This window comes from Pan paniscus, chromosome 4, assembly GCF_029289425.2.
Source record: "Pan paniscus chromosome 4, NHGRI_mPanPan1-v2.0_pri, whole genome shotgun sequence".
NCBI lineage: Eukaryota > Metazoa > Chordata > Mammalia > Primates > Hominidae > Pan > Pan paniscus.
In genome coordinates, this window is record NC_073253.2 from 69,160,725 (window position 1) to 69,184,380 (window position 23,656).

A 23,656-nucleotide genomic window follows, 5' to 3' on the forward strand; every position below is an offset into this window, starting at 1 on the left:
AGATCGCACCACTGTACTCCAGCCTGGGTGACAGAGCAACAACAACAACAAAAAATTGTTAGCCTCATATAGTTCAATCCAACATCATTACTGTCATCTTTGATTAGGTCTGAACAGAATTAAGGAATTTCAGTCTAAGGAAATGAGGCTGGGCGGGGTGGCTCATGCCTATAATCCCAGAACTTTGGGGGACTGAGGTAGGCAGATCACCTGAGGTCAGGAGCTTGAGGCCAGCCTGACCAACATGGTGAAACCCTGTATCTACTAAAAATACAAAAATTTGCCAGCCTGGGTGACAGAGCTAGACTCCATCTCACAAAAAAAAAAAAGAAAAAGAAAAAGAAAAAAGAAAATACTACTGAAGCCTCTCTTAGTCTTCAAGTAGAGAAAACAAGATACCACAAAATTGAAAATCAATCCAAGTCTTTCAGTAGAGCATAAAGCTTTAGTTGTTTCGTCATTCACAGATCAAACTAGACATTTGTTGGACAAACAGTCTGTTTCCAAGCAAAATACCAGATAACTCAGTCAGGTTCAGTACTTTCCTGATATACTTTACAAAACGGAAACCACAACAATATTATTAAAATAAAGCAAGACCTCACACATCGTTGAAATAGATTATATGTGGTTTAATAACCTATAGTAATGTATTTTTTTTAATCTAAAATAGCCAGTTTCAGGTATCATGAGCCAGCAAGTAGAACACCATGGAGGTGATTGTGCTAAGTTGAGCTACCAAAGTTTAACTTGTATTTTCCATGACTGACACCTTAAAGCAACCTGGAAATATTGAACCTTCCAGAACAGGCACTTCGGATACTCAGGGAGTGAGTGTGCTTCTTATTAAAAGCACAAGGGCTCTCCAACTTTTGAAAACTATGATTCTCTGACAAAATTCAAGTATTAATATGGTTAATAATTAATTGTTATAATACAGTTATTTTGCTAAAATATGGTCCTTACTCTGTTACTATTACTACAATTTGTTAAAATTGAGAGATCAGATAAAGTATATAAATTTTTTTAAAACAATGTACATAAATACACTTATAAACCTCAGTGGCTATGTAAAAAGATAATCTGAGGAAATGAGATTTTAAGCATAATATCGACCAGCTAATTCTCAATTAACCTGACATAAAAAGAAATGATAAATAAATAAGCTTGTAAACAAAAAAACTCATATATTTCTGCATATGGGTGGAGGAGAGAGAATATAAATAATTTTACTTAATTTCACCCACTAAGTAATTTAGAATCAGCATTTTGGAGTTGAAAGGAGATGTGAAGTGTTACCAGGTGCAAGCCCTCATCTTATCATTTGACAACTGAAGTCTAGAGAATCAAAACGCTTTTTCCAGAATGACAAAGCTGTAACTTGAATCTCACTTGCATAACCTCCATCTCAGTTGCATAACTTCCAGTTCAAAATGCACACAATTCTTTTTCAATTATTCACATTAGCAAATATTCTAAATACAAACTCATTAGAAATGCAGCCATGATTGGCAATCAGGAGAGAAAGATGACTTTTTTGATCACTGATTTCTTCTTTCTTAGAGAACACGTGCCCCCATTACACAGTTTACATTATTGAGATAATCTTACCTGTTTTGTACATTGGACATTGGTATTGGAAAGCAAAATGAAAATTATAATTTTGTATGTGAGAACATGCAATAGAGAGTGAGAATTATTGTAATACTGTGGTGGGAATGAAACTAATGATAAATCAATGACATTTAAATGCTAGGTACTTCAAACTTTCATTACCTTTAATCATCTTTTTACTTCTTTCTTCCATTTAGGATTCTAGTTTTATTAGGATCCATAAAGTGATGAAAGTCTTAAACTTCACAACGAAAGCTAAAGATCTGCACCTTTCTGATGTCTTTTTGAAAGCACTTAACCATCTGCCTCTAGAATATAACTCTGCTTTGTACAGCCGAATATTCGATGACTTTGGGACTCATTACTTCACCTCTGGCTCCCTGGGAGGCGTGTATGACCTCCTCTATCAGTTTAGCAGTGAGGAACTAAAGAACTCAGGTAACTTTCTTCAGTCCTCACTCTTTTTAACTGGTATGATAGCATGCAATACATTTTTCTCTTACTCTATCATTTTAATTATTCTGCTCTGACTTTATTTAGATCCTGCTTTATTTCCAAAATGATACGAAGAATGATAAAAAAATACACATTCAAATAAATAAAACAAAAATAGAAAACTAAGACCAAAAAATAAAGAAAAACAAGTATGCTTAACCACTGTGTTTTTAGGCATCATATTTGTCTATAAATTTCTTAACATCTGGGAACATCATAAGCTTACACAGTAGTGGTTACCCAAAGAGGAAGATGCATGCCAGTATCTCAAGGGAAACCAACTTTGTACTGGCACTAAATTCTAAAAGATAATTTATGAATAACATTTTTATAGGATATAATTTCATAAAGCAATACCTTATAACGAATTAAATAGCAATTTTTTCCTGTAATAATTTTAAGTACAAGCCAAGATGAAACATATGATGAAAGAAAAGTTAGAAACTTGACAAGCGACTAAGCTAGAGTGGGCCAGATGAGCACTTACTGGCGATGAAACCTGAAACTAAATGCAAAAGATTTGTTTTATTGTAGGCTTTCCACACTGCCTGCATGCATTATGTTTCCTTTCAGTTAACCTTTCCACTGGAGTAACTCTTGCATGTGAATTTGATGCCTTCTGCTACTGCAAATAGTATCAACACTAATGCTGAGCAAAAGTAATTAGGGGAATCTCTGCTCTTGACTTGGTTTTGTCTCACCCTCAGATGAAATTATTCTGGTCACTTCTGCTATAGCCCAGACAATAATTTCCCACTTGATGAGTATAATCCTCATGCATTCAGAGCAGAGCCCCTAAATGCTTAGGGATCAGGTCAGTTAAGAACTGGGTGAATCTTTAATCAACTATTAGTTAAAACCCCATCACCAAAATGAAGAGTGATGAGTTATACTTTCCTACGGAAACCTTCTCACATTCCATCTCTTTCTCTGTAGAGGTAGAGACTGACAGTTACATATAATGAAGGAAAGAAAAGGAGTTTGGGATGTGATAGGAAATTCCAAAAAAATACCAATGCATATCCATATATACATGCATGCACACAGTACATACATACACACACATACACTGTATGCATGTATTGACAGTGTGTCTATATATGCATATATATGTGTGTATATATATTCAGTAAGATGTATTCTGGATGTGAGGATGATCTAGCTGTGACATCTGTCACTTCTTTGATTGCCAGGGTTGATTCAGCTGATCTGGCTGGATGGGTGTCCCCTTCCTCCCTCACCACTTTATGTGTGTCCCTCCAAAGCTGCATGCTCAGTCAAAGAGGATGACCACCTCCAACAGAGGAGGACTGGTCTTAGGTCAAGGGTATATGAGTAGCTGCACTCCCCTGCTAGAACCTCCAAACAAGCTCTCAGTAAGATGTATTCGACATTCTTATATTCAATAAGTTTATATGGAATAATTTATCTGTAAAATTTTAATTGTTGTTAAAATGAAGCACACCCAGACAGAAATGACTTCTCAAGAAAATGAAATTCTCCAGTTCATGTGCTTACCCGGCTTTCCCAACTCTCTAGATAAATATATATTCTGGCCTCTTCCCTTTTCTCTCCTCCTATTCTCTCTCCCTTTACCTCATCATAACACGAAACTAAAGTATAGATTTAATTTTTGCTATGCCTTATTCAATAAGAATTATATCCCCTGTTGTTAATTTTTGAAAAATGACTTGAATATTTCATAGTACTTTCTTTCCCTCAAGAAAAAGAAAACAAAATTAAATTGCCTTTTATTTGCATGCGTTGATTTATTTCTCTATTGTTCAATGTCCCATAGTCAAGTTAAAACCTTGAATAAAAGTTGGCATTGCTTCAGTGTGCAAGGTGAAAAGAGTTTCATAAACACAGTGAAAACATCAAACAATAAAAATAACATAATATGCAAGAGGATAATTTTAAACTCCTTTTGTTGGGAAGTCATCTTCTACACTGAATTGGAGGTTAAAAATTATTCACCACACTACTTACTAATGTGAAATTTTCAACTAACCCTCCTGTCTTTTACGCATCAGGGTAGCTAAAGACATTACTGAAATACTCATTCCTGTGCCCCACAGCAGAGGAACACTCAGGTTTAAGAGATGAGGTACTGCAGTATCGAGTAGCTTGTTAGTTCATACAGATAGAGGTCCAGCAGCAAAAAACTGGACGCACTGCAGGGAAGAAAAGGATTGCACAGAAATTCATTGATAAAGTCCAGATATTTTAATCACTGCATGACCAATGTCATAAAAAATATTCATCATTCAAATCTTCGAAGATTCATCTATAGCTCTCAAAAATGAAATTAAGTTTATAGTTAATTCATTATGTTATAGTTAATTAACTGGACACATACAATTTAATTATTACTTATAAATAATAAGAGCCTAAAGAATGGTTAAGAAAAGGAGTCATGCACTATAAATGCATTACATTCGTAGTATGGCCTAAATATTTGACTAACCCACTTATAAAAACAATCCTACTAGAAGAAAAATGAATTATATTTATTCAACCAGACTGAAACAACCATCTTTTTGTTAGGGTTGAATATGCAAACTAAACATGAGGGCTTCAAACCAAGAATTTTTTACTCCCAAATAACAATGCATCTCTTCAAAACTGTCACAAAAAATGAGGTAGACAGGCCCAGTTCACATCTACCCAGCCTCATTTCTCAGCGATCTATGCCTTCAGATTTCCATTTCAATATCACACCTAATCAGAACCTCAAGCTCTAAAAACACCCATCCCTGCTATTATGACCTGCAACCCCAAATACTAGTATTTGATAACCTACTTTGCTTTTAGGTGCTTAAGAGCTTATATTAACAGCTCTACCTCTCATGTGCTCGTATTCTGTAAGGCAAATTTTAACTAAACATCAAAAGACCTGGATTTTAGTTTTGATGTTTCCAGCAGTGAGTCAGGTGCCTGGGGAAGCTGTTAAGAAAAAGAAAATGTTGATTTCCCTCAGTTACCCCAGATAGTACTAACTCAGCCTACAAAAATACTACATCTGTTTCCCTGCACTCTTCCACTAACACACAGATTCTGAGGCCATTGAGAATGATCACAGGACTGTGGTGGGAGTGGTTCAGATGCCCAAATCTTCAACAAATGATGCTAGAGAGTTTGATAAAGGAGAATAATGAGGACTAAAGGTATTGAAACCAGATGGCTGAGCCTCAGAGCATCAAGGTTTTTGCAGGTTATAAGACCATGGGGAGTCATCCAATGAAAGCAGCAGTGAGAAACTAGGAAGATATCATTCCCAATTCCCATACATGAATGGGGTAAGAATATGGCCTTTTGAACTTCTGCTGGAGATGACAGTGGAAACAGTATCAAGTACAGGCTTGAATTAACATGGAGAGATAGAATAGCCAAGGAGGAGCCTGAAAATAATTCATAGGTCAGGAAGTCAGAATTTCTGAGATTACAATAAAAAGGATTTGGAGGTAGGGGCTGAGTGAGCAGGTGAATTAAGGAGAAGAAGCCCAGAGAGGTATGAGAATGAGTGTTCACGGAAGAAGCATGGCCAAGAAGATTTGCATTTTAGGTGACAAACAGGGAAGCAATTGAAGTGGACTCAGGTCTCACAGAATCAGCAGTGGCCCAGAAAGTAGGTCTTAGAGTAGAGAACAGATCAGAGCACGTCATAATCTTTTGATTTGCAGGGCTACACAGTGCAGTGGCCAATAGAAAGGGAGAGCTTAAAGCTCCATTGTGTTAAGTGGCAACAAGTGGCAGGCAACAAGGACAGGACATCACCATCCCCATGGGAAGGGCCAAAATGGCTCATATGTGCTTCTGAGGATCAGTGCTGAAAGGGGAGATGATGGGCACTCATGGGACTCCTGTTCAGGACCATCTCTGGGCCCATGCAGGATTGAATCTATAGGTAAAGCTAACTTGAGCTGTCACTTAAGTTTATGGGGACTGGGGAAGAGAGGGGCTAATATAAAGTATCTGTAGATCCGAAGTGACCAGAGCACCATGTTCCTCTTTGAATTGTCAATGGTGCATTCTCAGTGGTTTCTGTTTGTACTTCATCTCCTAGGTTTAACCGAGGAAGAAGCCAAACACTGTGTCAGGATTGAAACAAAGAAACGCGTTTTATTTGTTAAGAAAACAAAAGTGGAACATAGGTGCACCACCAACAAGCTGTCAGAGAAACATGAAGGTAACAGTACTCTCTCTTAGCAGCTTATCCAGTGTGCCCTGAGCCTGGCTGTCATTTATAGACCATATTGGATGTGACTGTGCTATTTTTAGCTTTTCATTTATTTCATTTCTCTTCCTCAGAACCCTGTGTGTTGGAACAGGGGATACAAATAAAATAGCATTAGCATTACCTAAAAAAGGAAGTTGTTAAGGTTTTCTTTATCTCATACTTAGGCTGTTTAATGAATAATTTATTGATTTTGCTCATGGACAGAACTCAATATTAGGCATTGTGAAGTGCATATGGCTGTGAACCAGGACCTTACAAAGTAAAGAACATATAAACGTCCATTAAAAATACAGACTGACAAGGGTCTAAGAGAGGTATAGTTTCTAAAAGGCTATAAAGGACTATGGGCAGAAGAAAATCCTGGGATTGAAATACATCAGATTTTGTGAAAAGAATTATTTTGGGGCCATGCATTAAAAATGGCTGAAGACTTTGGCAAATGGAAAGAGTGAGAAAGAAAATCCAGGCAAAAAAATACGGAAAAAAGAAGATACAAGTTATGTTTTGCAGAATGATCTTAACTCCTTCCCAATTTTAGCCACTGCTTTCACTCTTCTATCCCAATCCCCAATCCCAATAGGCTTTCACTTTTCTATCCCAATCCCCAACCCAGACATCCCTTCTGAACTCCAGACATCTACTGTCCACTAAACATCTCTACCGGAAAGTCTATAGGCTACAATGCTTCACATATTCTCTCCCTGCTGCTGTTGGTTCTCACTCATATCTAATAGCATAGCCTTTACATTATAGCCCAGTAGGACTGTTGTGAAGACTAAGTGACATGGTGTTTATAAGGAGCCTTGCAGAGTGACCAGCAGTGGTTGGCTCCTTTCACCTTTCCTCTCCTTCAGCAGTCCCAGCCTTGATGATGGCATCACCGTCAACTAAATCAGCCAAACCAGAAACCTGGCTGCTGTCCTTGATTCTACCCTCTTTCTATATCTAATAAGTAACCATGCACAATTCATTCTACCCCCTGAATGTCTCTGCAAGTTGTCTTCCTCTTTTTATTTCCATGGATATAAAACCTTCAATGGAAGGCAAACTTTCCATTCAGTATTTCCAACCTGGATTATCTTAGAAGCCCCCTAAGTGGTCTTCCTGCTTGTAGTCTGTTTTATTCCAGTCTACTCTACACATTTTATTGAGAGGAATCTTCTCTATGGAAAATCTTATTCATGAAACCTTCATACTTAGAACACGTCAGGTTTCACATGGCCTTAAGCATAAGTTCCTGTCCTTCTCTGCACAGCTAAACTTTATACAGCCTCCTAAACAAGTCATGCTCTCTCCTATGCCTTGCCATTATAAATAACTCCTTCCTCTCTGTAAAATTCTGTTTCCTTATTTTGCTTGACTACTTAGAATAAAGGGAAGCAGAATCACAGACATTCCCAAATTTGAAGCTTACCTTCTCATGGAGAAGACAGACAAGAAACAAATAAAATATAATATTTACTATAATAATAAATAGATAATTTTAAATATGATATCAGAACAGGTAGATGGTCTACATACACATGACTGTGTTATGCATAAGCAAAATGAGAAGAACTGGCTTGACAACTGCACACTCCTTATAGCAAAGAAGAAAAAGAGGGCACAAAGGCATATAGCATGCAAAGCAAATAATCTGGTAATATTAACCAAAATATGAATACAGATTCTATATCAGTTTATCATGTAGTAGAATAATTTAATAAGAATATGAGTTCAATAAATCAAGAACTCAGAGATAGACAGATTAAATACAAGAATTAATTAAAACAGATTTCAAAGCTAAGGTACAAAAACAAACATTGAGAAACATAATCATTATAATTATGAATAAATTATACAATGCAAGGACAAAATATAATTCTTTAAAAATAAAATTAATAAAATTAATCACATACAAGAAAGATATCAAGTAATCTCAACATGGAAAAACATTTAGATATTATTAAAGAAAATTTGATGGAAATGGAATGACAAATGTAATTTAATATGTGAAAATTAGTATCCGTGAAAAAGAGATCTCAGTAAATGAAATAGAAAAACTGTATTTTTAAAAAATGCTATATAAAAATATGTCTCTGAAATAAAGGAAGAATTTTTTCTTGATTATATACAGGGAAATATTGTTCAAATATGCAACTTCAAGACAAATTCTAGAAATACAGTATTAAGTCCTACTGGAAAAAAACTACTCAACTATAAAATCTATGCAACAAAGACATGAATGAAAAACCAATTGGAATAATTCAGATGTTCAAAGCTAGGATATTTTAATGGAACTTAACATAGCTTTCTGATATGGTTTGGATTTGTATCCCTTCCCATATCTCATTTAGAATTGTAATCCCCAATGTTGGAGGAGGGGTCTGGTGGGAGGTGACTGGATCATTGGGGCAGAATTCCTCCCTGCTGTTCTCGTGATAGTGAGTTCTTATGAGATCTGATTGTTTAAAAGTATGCAGCACTTTCCCCTTCACCCTCCTCCTACCACTCCAGTCATGTAGGACGTGACTCCTTCCTCTTCACCTTATGCCATGATTGCAAGTTTCCCGAGGCCTCCCCTGCCAGGCTTCCTGTACAGCCTGTGGAACGGTGACCCAATTAAACCTCTTTTCTTTATAAATTACCCGGTCTCAGGTAGTTCTTTATTGCAATGAAAGAATGAACTAATATACTCTCAAATTCCTATTTCTTCTAAGTGGTAAAAAGTATAAAATTGCCAGTGTAATGTAACCCAGCCGTTCTGGGTTTCAGTTTTCAATTTTCAGTCAAACTCAGGATTCCCTCACCTTTCTCCTTTGCTGCTTGTCAGGGATAATTTAAGAGTGCGTGTGTGTGTGTGCCTGTGTGTGTGTGCGTATGTGTGTATGCACGCATGCACATGCATATGCATATGCATATGTGTTGGGGAAGGGTGGCCAGATAGTATCCTAGAGTCACAGGGAGAATGAGACCTTTGTTAGCATGTTTCTCTTTGCCTTGGCTAGCCTCATCTGATAGGTCATTTGCTTCCTCTGGTTCTCACAATCATGCACTGGCACCTATTGCCAATGTTGATGGTCCTGCCTTGGCTTTTGGTTACTAGATCCATATCCTTTGCATCTTCCTCACAAAAAGGCCAGGCCATCTTTTGTCTACCACTCTTTCTCAAGACTTTCTCAACTTCTTCAGGCTTTAGGGAACCCCTGCCTGTTTTCTGTACATCACAGTGAAATGTGAGGGCCTTGAAACTACTAAGGAACTACTTGCTTGGGTGCCATGTTGGATACAAAAGATTCTCTACAAGGCTTGCCATTCCCTTCCTACTACTTGAGAAGATTAAATGTACATGAGAGGACTTCAAAAAGTTCACAGGGAACTGGAAGTAAAAGATAAAAATAGAAAATATAAACTTTATTTATCAACATAAGTTTCATCAAGTTGACACATTTGTTAGCGATGATGCCAGCCATTTAGTCCATCCGTAAGGAACTGAGGGTCCTAGGACTTTAACTGTGTCAATGCAATCTTCTTCACATTAATAACTGTAAAAAAGGGTGCCCTTTAAAGACATTTTTAAGATTAGAAAACAAAAGAAGTCAGAAGGAGTCAAAGAAAGACTGTAAGGTGAATATCTAATAACTTCTCATCTAAAAAATTGCCCTTGTTTGATTAGGGGAATGAGTAGGAGCATCGTCACAATAGAGAAGGTGTCTCTGGTAAAGCTTTCCTGGGCATTTTTCTGCTAAAAGTTTGGCTGTCTCAAAACACTCTCATAAGAAGATGTTATTATTCTTTGACCCTCCAGAAAATCAACAAGCAAAATGCCTCGAGCATCCCACAAAACCATTTCCAAGACCTTTGTTCTTGACTAGGCCATTTTTGCTTTGGCTGGCCCACTTCCACCTCTTGGTAGCCATTACTTTGATTGTGCTTTGTCTTCAGGACCATACTAGTAAATCCATTTTTCATCTCCTGTGTACATTTCTTTTTTAAAAGTGCTTCAGGATCTGATCCTACATGTTTAAAATTTTTATTGAAAGCTCTGCTCTTGTCTGCAGCTGATCTGGACACAGTAGTTTTGGCAGCTATTGAGTGGAAAGTTTGCTCATCTTTAATTTTTCAGTTATGATTGTGTAAACTGAACTAATTAAGATTTCTACAGTGTTGGCTCTTGTTCCCCCTGTTAATCATCAGTCCTCTTCAATTAGGGCAGGAATAAGGTAAATTTTTTCCTCACAAATTCATGTAGATGGTCTACTGCTAGGAGTTTTCTCTTCAACATTATTTCTTCCCTTCCTACAATGAGTTATGAATCTGTAAACTGCTGATTGCCTTGAAGTATTGTCCCCATAAACTTTTCCTAAGGCATCAGTGATTTCACCATTCTTCCTGCCAAGCTTTACCATAAATTTGATGTTTGGTCTTACTTCTATTTTAGCAAATTTCAAGTTGCTTTGATAGGGACTCTTTTCAAACTGATGTCTTATCCCTCTTTGTGCCTCAAACTTGATCCTATTCAGCTATGTTATGATAAGTTAGTATGAGTTTATTTTTGTGCAAAAAAATTTGAAAGCTATGCATTTTTTTCATAATACACATTTTCCATTAACTTATTGAAGAGCCTCTTATGAGCTTCTATCAAACTTCTACTTGTCAAACTATTATTTCCAAGATTTTCCCCAAAGTGGTAGAATCTTAGGCCTGCACTAAGGAATCCATCAAGTCTATATTTTAGTTACCACATGTGCAATATTCCCCCATTCTCCCAGCTGCTCAAAATCTTTCCTACTTTTGAGAAGGAAAATGACTATTGTATACATTTTTTATCATTCTGTGGTTGATGTTGTAAATTCTGTGATTCTGAATCCTAAAATGTGTGGCTCTTGATATTTTAGTTCAAGCATTAAGAACTCAAGAATTCTTTGTCTCTCTCAAGAGCCTGGCCCTTGACATTAAAAACCCTAGCCTTCAAATCTATGATTTTTGCTAGATTTATAAAAGTATACTTGAGATCTCAAAAGACAAAATTTTACTCTTTTTCTCTCTTGACTCTCTCCAGCCTGAGGCTGTATATATAGAAAGCCCATGATTCAGCTTCAATTATGAGAGAAATAATAGAGATAAAGAAAATATAAAAACACATAAAAAATTAATATTAAAACATTAATCCAACAGATAAATATAGAGCCCAGGAGTAGAGAAACAGTGAGCAAAGATGAAGCAATGAGAACTGGATTCATTTACTGTATAAAACTAAGACTAAACAACAAGGGGAATAACTATTGTGCTTTTCTGCATTGCTTAAGTGTTTAATATGCTGAAGATGTAATAGCTATTTTGAAGTAACAAAATCTTTAAATTGTAATTTCAAAATTGAAAAATTTCAAAATTGAAATTTTTAGCAGACAGTCCAAGAAGTCTTACCTGATTACCATCTCTATTGTTGTTCATAATTAAGGTTAGGTGCCCTCCTAGACGTACTCACTGCAACCTGCATTCACAACATCATAGCACTCATCACACTGTATTATGTTTACTTTCTATTTCCTCCACAGTATGCAAATTCAGGACAGTGACACGGTCTTTATGTCCTCAATACTTCGTACCATGTTTAGCACATTATAAATGTTTAATAGATGTGCTCATTGAACACATGAATGCTTGAAAGAATAAATGAATGGGTAATTAACATTTATTGAACTCTTGCTATGCTCCAGGCACTGTCCTAAGTGTTCTGTGTGTGTTAACTTCTAATTCTCACAACAACCCCATGAGACTGGTACAATTATTACCCCCATTTTATAGATGAGGACACAGAGGCATAGAGAGGAAAAGAATGAATGTGTAAATGAATAAATGAGTATTTCTATTTAGCTTGAGCATAAATTTGTGAAATAAAGCTGACAAGGTAGGTTTAGTCCATACAAAACAGAGCTTGTATGCCTTACTAAAATAATTAGACTTAATCCTATTAAATATTGTCACTATCCCACATATCATCTACAGAATGTTACTAGGTGCTGCATGTGAAAAGGGAGTTCCATCTTTAAATTGAAAAACTTTGAGTGTAACAGTGTTTAAGAGAAATTCTCAGCTTTTAAAATTATAAAGAACATTGTGATTTTTTAAGAAGCTGATATACTATGCAGTTTTCCCCTAAAATACCTTGCCAAGAAATTCACAGACTTACTATTGAGCAGAACACTTTACTGGATTGATTCAGTGGGAAAGCAGTAAAAATTACCAAGTAGGAAAGTAAAATGTTATTTATAGAAATTATTTCATGCGGTGATGTATTAAGTTCATTGCATATCGCCTAAATTTTCAGGCTAGATTATATTCAAGTGTTGGCTCCACTGTTGATTGGCTATGTAATCAACATCAAGAGTTTAATCTTTCTTCTTGTAAGTAAAATAAAAATAATAATAGTATTTACTTATGCTTATTGTGAGAATTAAATAAACAATCCATATAAATTGATGAGGACAAAGCCTAGGCTATACTAAATATTCAATACATGTCTGCTATAATTATTTTGTAGTTGCACAAGTGACATGTAGTAAAGACATATAATATAGGAAAATTGTAGTTGAAATTGTAAAATAAGCAAAAATATAGAATAAGCACGTCACAAAAGAACATATTTTAAAAAGCAATAAACATGAAAAGATGATAAAGATAACTGGGAATCAAAAGGATAAAATTAAAACCATAAAATACCACCTCATGCAAATGATGAAAAAATGTAAATTAACAAGTATTGGCAGTAGAACTTCACAACCTGCCATACACTGCTGGTAGGAGTATAAATTGGTAATACCATTTTGGAAACTATTTGGCAATATCTACTAAAGTGAAACATAAATGCACGCACACATATTTATGACTTAGAAACTCTACTAATAGGTATGCACCAACAAAAATATGCACACACGGAGCAAAAATAAGAAAAGCCACATTGTTCATTTATTGGATACAACTCAAATGTCTATCAAGAGTAAAATGAGCAAATTATGATATGAATTAACTACTACTACAAACAAGATAGATGAATGCCACAAACATAAAACTGAGCAAAAGAAACCAGGCACAAAAGAGTACATGTTTTATAACCTTACATATAAAGTTAAAAATATGCAAAGCTAATCTATAGCAATAATAATACAATTGGCGTTTGCATTTGGGGATGGAATAATGACTGGATAAAAGCATGAAGGAGGCTTTCGGGTGTTGCTAGAGTTCTATTTCCAGGCGTGGGCAGTGATTATAAGGGTGTGCTCACTTTTTACAAATTAATTGAGCTGTATGCTTAATGATTTATGTACATTTCTGTGTCAATATTATACTTCAGTATAAAAATTTACTTAAAATATAAGAAAATACTAGACTGGAATCAGGGCAACTTAGGAAACTGAGTTAATGTAGAGGAATTGACATGAGAAAATATCACATATGGACCCCAATTTTCAGCCTGTAGGAACAAGAGGACATTGCAAAGTTAGAGACCATTGCAATAGGCTCCAAGCTGGCTTTTCAATTACCCATTGCTACCCAGATGACACAATACTGCTAATATTCCTGAATCATTTTAAATCCCCACCTCAAAACCTTTCATTGTTTCTAGGGAATGCAATTGTTTCTAAACCTGCAGAATGAAGTCTAATTTCCTTGGCTTTACATCCAGACTCTCTCATTTCTGCTGTTCTTCCCCCTCCCTGGACCTTCCATTTCAACTCAAACTCATGCCTATATGTGCTGTCTCCAGAGCATGGCACAACGGCCCTGACTCCAGGTCCTTGCCCATGGTGTGCCCATGCTTAGAAGGCCATTGTCTCCCTAATATTAGGGCCATGATCTCCCTAATCGGTCTCACCTTTCCTTCCAGGAACATGTCAGTCTTCCTTCAGAGCGCCATCCTCCCTAATTGCCAAAGATGACAGAATTATTTCATTTTCCTAACTCAGTAATTGTTCATTGTTTTTACCATTGAGTAATACTCAGCAAAAACTATTTTATTGGTCTTTTTAATTTCTTTTCTTTTCTTCCATTTTCCCTCCCTCTCTCCCTCCCTCCCCCCTTTCTACCTTCCTTCCTTTCTTCTTTTCCATCCTTGTTTATTTCTCCATAGTCTTGCTAGCATATTTATATACCTATTCCATATACTCACTGAGAGTCTGAGTTCTTAACACGATATTTTATATTTATCTGGGCCTGACATATAGAAGATTCTCAACAAATTATTGATGACAATTTGCCTAAAGTCAAAGTCACAGACACATTGAAGAGCAAAACACACACAAGAACATAGATTTGCCTATTTCTAACCCTGAGCTATTTCAGTTAAATCATTGGACTTCAGACTTCTCAAATCTGTAATTATATCATTTTTAAAATTTTTTGAGGATATATCACTAATTTATACATTTTTACTAAAGAATTGTAGAAATGTATTATTCAAAAATGTGCATTAAAATATGCAAATGTAAAAAATGGAAATTGTTTTTTAAATAGCATATATGAAACAAACAGAACTTTTATCTTCCTCATAGTAGTGGCTGCACACACTTAAAAACAAAGTTCAGGCTGGGCGCAGTGGCTCACACCTGTAATCCCAGCACTTTGGGAGGCCAAGGCAGGCAGATCACAAGATTAGGAGACCAAGACCATCCTGGCCAACGTGGTGAAACCCTATCTCTACTAAAAATACGAAAATTAGCTGGGCCTGGTGGCGCATGCCTGTAATCCCATCTACTTGGGAGGCTGAGGCAGGAGAATCACTTGAACCCAGGAGGCAGAAGCTGCAGTGAGCTAAGATCGCGCCAATGCATTCCAGCCTAGGCAGCAGAGCGAGACCTCTGTCTCAAAAAAAAAAAAAAAGTTCATTGATAAATCCATATATTACAAAAGTTTCTTGAAATTTTTGACATGCTTTTGGTCAGCTTTGGTGTTCATCTTACGATGCGGCTTCTGAGAAGATTGTATAAGTAGAAATATTCATTCTGTCTTTTACTAGTTTTTCTTTTCTTTTGTTTGCATTATTGGCATTATCTTCAATCTGCATTTTCTTTCTGGAATCCTTTTAAGGCACTTGTTCACTTGTGAGAGTAAGCTAATGGAACAGTAAACAGACTTACTCTTTCTTCAGGATCCCATGCCCCTCACAGATAACCCTTACCAGTGTCAATCCATTTATGAAATACATGGTATCAATCTAAATATGAAATAACATGACGAAGCCACTGTCAGTCTGTACATGATATATTGGCAAACTCTAATTTGGCTTCTACTTTTCTATGAAAAATAAATACAAAAACCTCTAAAATTTTCCTTGTATACCTTTGTTTTGTTATGCCTTATACCTGTGTTGTGTTATGCACTTGACTCTAAAAGCAGCCATACTACTTTCTTCATAGGAAGACAGTTGCATCCATTTCCTAATCATTCTAGACTATCTTACTATAGAATTGCTAAATAGTGGGGTCATAGCTAATTCTTACTGATAGACACCAAATTAATGCCACTAACTATCGCTCATACCACTAGCCTTCTTTTTATTTGCTACTATTTCTTACGGCAATTCCTTATTACTCAGTCTCTATCCCTGTTAGTTAGAGTTACCATTTGGTTAGTGGAAATTGTTATGGCAATTTGTATAAAAGAGTTGTGCTATATACTTTAACAGTAAATGTCACTGTGTCTAAAGAAACATTGTGCCAACTCTTAACCTGATGGGGTTTTTTTTCTGTGTTAGTTGTGCTTTCACCTCTGTCTTTAAATATAAAATCATTCCACCATTTTTTCCCTGTAATTGGAAGTTTCACCATGACAGTCAATTGACTGGCTATCAGAAGCCATGTGACTTATCTTATTCTGGGCACCCAAAACATATGCTAACATAAATCAGAAGCAGGGCGGTTGACATTAAAGAGTAAGGGGCAGAGTAGTCAAGGACTGGGCTATATTTGCATCCTAGTCCTGTCTCTTGGTAACCATGTGTTCCAGGACAAATTACTTTCAGCTTCAATGTTTATAATAATACCTACTTCTCAGGGTTGTCATGAGAATTATATAAGATGTGTGTAAAGGGCCTGGCATCTACCAGATGCTTAATAAATGGTAGCTGTTAGTACTGTTATTATTATTTCTATTATTAAACTCCCTACAGGGAGGAGGAGTGTTCTCTTGCTTGTTCACTTAGCTTTCTTAATGGAGCTACATACTGTACCATCTACTTCTCCCTTCTGTACAAATAGGCTTTTTTTGTTTGTTTGTTTGTTTTAGAATAGGAATTTGCACTAAAATTAAATGGGCATTTTTATTGAAACACCTTGCAGGTTCATTTATACAGGGAGCAGAGAAATCCATATCCCTGATTCGAGGTGGAAGGAGTGAATATGGAGCAGCTTTGGCATGGGAGAAAGGGAGCTCTGGTCTGGAGGAGAAGACATTTTCTGAGTGGTTAGAATCAGTGAAGGAAAATCCTGCTGTGATTGACTTTGAGGTAAGAGTAAAAATTATTCCAGGTAAGAGATCTAAAGTAGTTCTCTAGCAGCCCAAATTGCACATCACACAATTTATTTTCCATTTTCTTCTCAGACAATGAATGAAATGCCTTTCTTTAGTATTCATGCACAATGTACCTTTTTTTAAATGTTAAATTGCATGTCTAATGCGTTTGCTATTCAAACAAGCATTCAACAGTACAGTATTTAGAATTCCTAGCATGCATGAAACACCAGGAAATGGAACTTAGTGAATAAAAATGCTCAAACTTGCCTTGAGTAGTACTTTTTATTTTTTCATGTATACAATAAATCTGGTTTCTGTGTTCTTCTTGCAACTCCTTATTTGATGAACACTCCTAAGTCTTCATTTGTAGCTCTGTGAGATAAATGAGATTTTAGATCCATTTGACTTCCGGTTTCTATTACTATTGATTGAATTTACCAGTTTTGTATTTGTTGTAATTACATTCAAAGGTGATATTTATTATTTATGGAATACTTTACCCACGTATCAGCCATATGCCATTTAGAACCTGTTTTCCCCCAAACATATCCATATTTTTAAAAGGCCTCCAAAGAAGCTGTTATGTTCATTTCATTTAAATGAAGATAAAAGATTTCAATCACTATGAAAATAGAATCATTTGCATGCAGCGTGAAGATGTGTTGAGCTCTACAAGTTATGGGAGAAAAATGAGACCCAGCTGCCCCTCCGGGTACTTGCGAGTCATATTGCACTAGAAGGTCATTTCTTTGAGGTTTTATGATGTTAATAAAATGAGCACTGATTTATCATTAGCCTATTATTTGTTTCTGTAATTCTTCCATTCATCCTACTGGCAAGTTTATTTCTTCATTTTCTCCCACTCCACATTTTCTCATCTAACTCCAACAAAAGCCAAAACTGTCCTGGAAAAAAATAACATGGAAAGCTTCTCTTATCCTCTCTAAATTTTTTGCTGCTTGAATCAAATTTAACGAGGTTTCTGTAGAGCAGGAAAGAGTTGCCTAACTCTTGGTCACCTATCTCAGTGCTTTGATGCATGCATAGAATACTTAATAAATAACATGATATATAACCAAGTAAGCAACACCTCCCATGTGGCTTCCTTCACAGTAAAATTGTAGGGAAGGTAAGTGCCATATACATCACACCTGTCCACAGGTAGAAGGCTTTTGCCTACTGGTTCAACAGGTGCAATACTATATTCTGCAATAATCCCTTTGAAGTGTAGAATTTTCAGGCTTTCCCTCTCATTTCATGAGAACTGGGCAGTAATGGCAACCTATTACCAAAGGGGATGTGACTGGACCTCTTCTCTCCCATTTTCTCCTAGCTTGCCCCCATCGTGGACTTGGTAAGAAACATCCCCTGTGCAGTGACAAAACGGAACAACCTCAGGAAAGCTTTGCAAGAGTATGCAGCCAAGTTCGATCCTTGCCAGTGTGCTCCATGCCCTAATAATGGCCGACCCACCCTCTCAGGGACTGAATGTCTGTGTGTGTGTCAGAGTGGCACCTATGGTGAGAACTGCGAGAAACAGTCTCCAGATTATAAATCCAGTAAGTATGAGGAATCTATTGTGAGGTAGATAAATTTTCCCCTCCAAAGAGTATTCTAAGTTGGTCAATTAAAAAGAAACAAAACTTCTATTAGCAACCTCCACCTTGTACAGGCTCAGAGGGAAGATAAACCTGCAAAAAGTGTGAGTCTCAGCTGTAACCTACCAACTATGTGAGCTTGGGAAAGTTACCCAGCTTCCCTATGCCTCAATCTGTTCATCCATAAAATGAGGATAACACCAGTATCTATCTAAGGAATATGAATATATTATATGCATATTTATATATCAAGAATACATATACAATGCTCATAACATAAAAAATCAAACATAACATCAAATAAAATATATGATTCTGATATTATAAGCCTCTTGTAATATAGAAGGAGGATGGCTTTGTAATAAAAAATAAATTAAGCCACAACCAAAGTTTTCATACAGGACTAAGTATGTTCATAGTTACCTCAAATCCTCCTTAGAAACAGGGTAAGGCATGGGAGTAAGAATGTATACTACTACCTTTAAAAGTGTAATTTAATATGCATTCTGTTAAGAAGATGTTTATATTTATACACATATGAGTGCACATTTTTAAAAGGCCTCCAAAGCCAAGAATACAGAGGTTTGTTAACAGTTGAAAATAATTCATAATGATTGCCATTTGTTGCCATTTTATTTAGGCTTATGGGAACAAAGTCTAAAAGGAAATCAGGCAATGTGTCAGGCCCCTTGCACAGGTAATTTCTTTTAATCCTTAGAAGAACCCTATCATATCCCACAAAGGAAGTTACTCAGCTAAAAATTGAGGAAACCAGGTTGGCCTCACTTCCAAACCCAAATTCAGCTGCACCATGATCCATGGGAGTGAGTCTTCCTTTGTTCCAGATGCAGTAGATGGACACTGGGGTTGTTGGTCTTCCTGGAGTACCTGTGGTGCTACTTATAAGAGATCGAGAACCCGAGAATGCAATAATCCTGCCCCCCAACGAGGAGGGAAACGCTGTGAGGGGGAGAAGCGACAAGAGGAAGACTGCACATTTTCAATCATGGAAAACAAGTAAGGCCGGGTAAGGGAAAAGAATGGGTCATTTTGCCCTAACTCTCAATAACATTGAGAGTTCAAATGGTTATTAGTCTACTGCTAAGTAAAGAAATAATTAGAACTTTACTTATGCCAACACAGAATATTAATGAGCCACTGGGTCTACTGCCGTGCCTTTTTCTGTGTGTAATGTTTTCTATTTAATACATATATGTATGCAATGTGTACGTATGTATACACATAAGCATATACACACATGTAAATGTGTGTACATACATACATATACACACATATTTATGTTTCCCTTTTAGTGGACAACCATGTATCAATGATGATGAAGAAATGAAAGAGGTCGATCTTCCTGAGATAGAAGCAGATTCCGGGTGTCCTCAGCCAGTTCCTCCAGAAAATGGATTTATCCGGGTCAGCATCCTAAACCTCACTTTTGGTTTGTAGTTTTAAAAACCTTGAAAAGTATAGCTTGTCTTTTAATTAGAGTTACTGTTTTCCTATTCGAATAATCTCCTGCTGACTTTAAACGTACAAAATAATATTTAGAAACACTTTGCCACTCTTCCATCTTGAATTTCCTAGAGATGTGTTCATAGCCAGTTGTTAGACTAAAGGACAGCAGATTGCTTGGGTTTCTTGGAAAGGTAATAGAACTTCAGTATAATACAGGATTGTATGACTTGTGAGAATTTGCAAGTAAGATCTGGCTATTTCAGAGTCTGAGCAAACTGATACCCTTACCTAAGGAATGTTTAGAGAAACACACTAGACTGGCTATAATCATGGAGGTGTTAATTCTGTATTGTTTTATTAGGTTAGAAACCTGTAGAACTCTTAATCAGTCAAAACCATTTTCACATACCTTTAAGTTTCAACTTTTTTTTACCAAGCCACAATATGTTTCTATGATTTTTTTAAAAGCTGAATACTTTTTGTCAGACAGATCTATGCCCTTAGACATAAATTTTACAGGTGATACATGATATCTAAAAGTGATCACAGAAGTCATGCTCCCTATTTCATTTTACCTTTCTTAAACTTAGTAATATCTTTACATTAATCTTTTCCCAACTGTATCACACTTATGATAAAAGATCAATAACACTCAATTCTCTAAGGCCAGCAAATAGTTTTATTCATGGAGTGTAGTCTGGGCTAATGTATCTTCCATATTCACTTATCTTCTGCCCATGCATAAGGACCATACCTTAAAGTTTATGGGGAGGAAGTATTTCAGAGGAAGGTAATTTTAATTAGTCTTTACTCTAGAAAATAGGTTCTCAAACTCAACAATGCGCCAAAGGACCTGGTAAAACACAGATCACTGAGTCTCACTCCTCGAGTTTCTGATCCAGAAGGTTTTGGGAAGGGCACAGAAATATCCATTGCTAATACATTCCTAGGTAATATGGACGCTGCTGGTTTAGGAGCCACACTTTGGGAACAAATTCTCTTGAACAAGAGCCATCAATCTATGGCCCAAAGGCCAAATTTGACCTGCCACTTAAAAAAAAATAAAGTCTTATTTTTTATTGGAACACAGCCACATTCATATGTTTACATATCATCTATGGCTACTTTCATACAATAATGGCAGAAGTGAGTAATTTCAACAGATGCCATATGGCCTACAGATGACTATCCAGGCCACTTATAGAAAAGCTTGCTGGCCCCTGCCCTAGAACATTATCCTTAAAATCACATATTGGCAGATCCAGACACCAAAATAACTTTTAATCTATTTGTTCTGGCTGCATACAAAGACCATGAAAATTATTGACATTCTCATTTTTAAAACACACAAAGGCTTTCAACAGTAATGTATTATTCTTCTAACTCATTTTGTAAGGTTAGATTATATATTCCCATTTTCATGGATAAATTCATTTCTTATTTTATTTTGCTCTTTACCAAAGGCCTGGTCTCTGTCTGGCAATAGTTTTTACTCAAATGTAATAAAATTTTATTTTTTCCTAATAAGCATCTTCTGGAATTTCTAGTGGCAAAATGCCCCTTGTATAGATTCAAATAGAGGAAGATATGCCTAATTCCAGGCTAGAGCAGTGATGTTATTGCACACAAGTATATTTATTTAATGAGTAACAGACAAGTCCAACCTCTGTAAGTGACAGGGACTTTTGGCAAGGTTTTTTGTTTAGTCAATCTACTAGATGTACTTCCCTAAGTTTGATTATTGCAACATACACTTATATGTTACAGATTCATAAGAAACAAGAAATACAAATAAAAGTTTAAGGCAATAATTTATTTCAGAAGAAATGCAAGAAAAAATGTGCAGCCTTTGAAGAAAACACCCAAATCATTAGTCCATTTCCCTTGGAAACAAAGCCATATCAGTAATAACCAACAGTAGGATGGTAGTTTTGTATCCAGAAAATTAAGAATCTTCTAGGAGACAAGTTTAACCATATGGCCAAGTAACAACATAAGCTGACAATTAAGCTTTCACCGCTCTCAAAGTTCCCAACTTCAATTCTCAGAGAACAACTGCTTAGTCAATTCTTGGTACTCTTGCCCCTCTCAGTAAAGGAAAATTGTATTGCATTACTAGCTCCTTAAGAAGGATAATGTTTTGTATTCTTTCAGCAAAGAATTAAGGCCTGTGTAAGATTTATGAGACAGAGATCTGGTTGTGGAGTTGCCACTAAAGGATCAGGGGTGGGGCTGATAAACGTGATAAACACTATAAAAATAGAGCTTTGCATGAGTTTCCCTTAGAACTGAAAGGACGTTGTACCTCATGATACTAGGGAAATCAAAGATTTTTGCAAAGGATGTTCTATTTGAGCTGGGTCTTGAGAGAAGGGAAGAGAGAAGGTGTTGAGGATACAAGAAACAGCCAAGTGGAGACATGGAGGCATGAAAAAGAAGTTTATGTTCGAAGAACGGCAGGGTTTTGTTTTGCTAGAGCATAGGTTTTATGGGAGGAAATGGCAGGAGGTGAGGATGGTAAAGTAAGTTAAAATAAATATTCCAAACTAAGAAGTCTAAGACCCACTTTACCTTGAAAATTGTAGTGAATCACCCCCACCCCTCAGCAACATGAAGGTAGTTGTACAATCCATTAATTGGGAAAATATATAATGACCAATGGGTTACTAGGAATTGAGTAACATTTTTAAATGATCTGCACTCAGTCATAATAGCAACTGCATATGTTTGCTTTATATGTAAGATATATTATTTATTCAGTTTATAGTCACTACATGGTGAGTATATGGTTTTTCTATTCTAGCAATAGTAGGACATCCCATATATAGTTTTTTGGTTTCTTCTATTTTTTTTTTTGTTTTGGGTTTTTGTTTGTTTGTTTGTTTTTTGGTTTTTGTTTTGAGACAGGATTTCACTCTGTTGCCCATGCTGAAGTACAATGGAACAATCATGGCTCACCACAGCCTCAACCTTCTGGGCTCAAGCAATCCTCCCACTTCAGCCTCCCAAGTAGCTGGGACCACAGGCCATGCCACCACTTCTCGCTACTTTTTTGTATTTTTGTGGAGACAGAAAATACTGTCTGGCTACTTTTTTGTATTTTTGTATTTTGTGGGTTTTGCCATATTGCTCCAGCTGGTCTCGAACTCCTGGACTCAAGTGATCCATGTGCCTCAGCCTCTCAAAGTGTTGGGATTATAGTCACGAGCCACCATTCCCAGCAGGGGAGCAAGTTTTCAAGTTAAACAAACAAACAAACAAAACCCTAACCAATTTAGGGAAATGGATTAGAAGAGTGACCAGTTATAAAGTTGCCCTAGTAAGAAAGAATAAATATCATGAAGAAAAACAGTGATGGCAACAGGAAGCAGAGAACTTTAACAGGTTTTTAGAAGTAGAAATTGAGAGGACTTGGTGACTGAGTAGATCCAGAAGTGAAGGATAGAAAGGATCAGTGTGAGACTAAAGAGTTTAGAGAGTGTTATTCATAGCATTAATAATTTCTGGTTTCTGCTTTAATTAAGAATGAAAAGCAACTATACTCGGTTGGAGAAGATGTTGAAATTTCATGCCTTACTGGCTTTGAAACTGTTGGATACCAGTACTTCAGATGCTTACCAGACGGGACCTGGAGACAAGGGGATGTGGAATGCCAACGTGAGAACTGGGCAAACAATTTTGCTTGACTACTTTACAGAATGAATGTGCCCAATATAAAAACAGTAAAATCACATCCTTAGATCAATACATT

General features: G+C 36.3%; 1 protein-coding gene across 1 annotated transcript in view; it reads left to right on the forward strand.

Annotated features, from left to right (window-relative positions):
- C6 (complement C6) overlaps positions 1-23,656 on the forward strand; it is a 121,122-nt gene that overhangs the window by 84,718 nt on the left and 12,748 nt on the right. Inside the window, exons 8-14 of the mRNA XM_003810976.5 lie at positions 1,812-2,052; positions 6,176-6,298; positions 16,666-16,832; positions 18,174-18,399; positions 19,284-19,455; positions 19,752-19,863; positions 23,430-23,562. Coding sequence (XP_003811024.4) covers positions 1,812-2,052; positions 6,176-6,298; positions 16,666-16,832; positions 18,174-18,399; positions 19,284-19,455; positions 19,752-19,863; positions 23,430-23,562 — 1,174 coding nt within the window. The remainder of the gene's footprint in view (positions 1-1,811; positions 2,053-6,175; positions 6,299-16,665; positions 16,833-18,173; positions 18,400-19,283; positions 19,456-19,751; positions 19,864-23,429; positions 23,563-23,656) is intronic.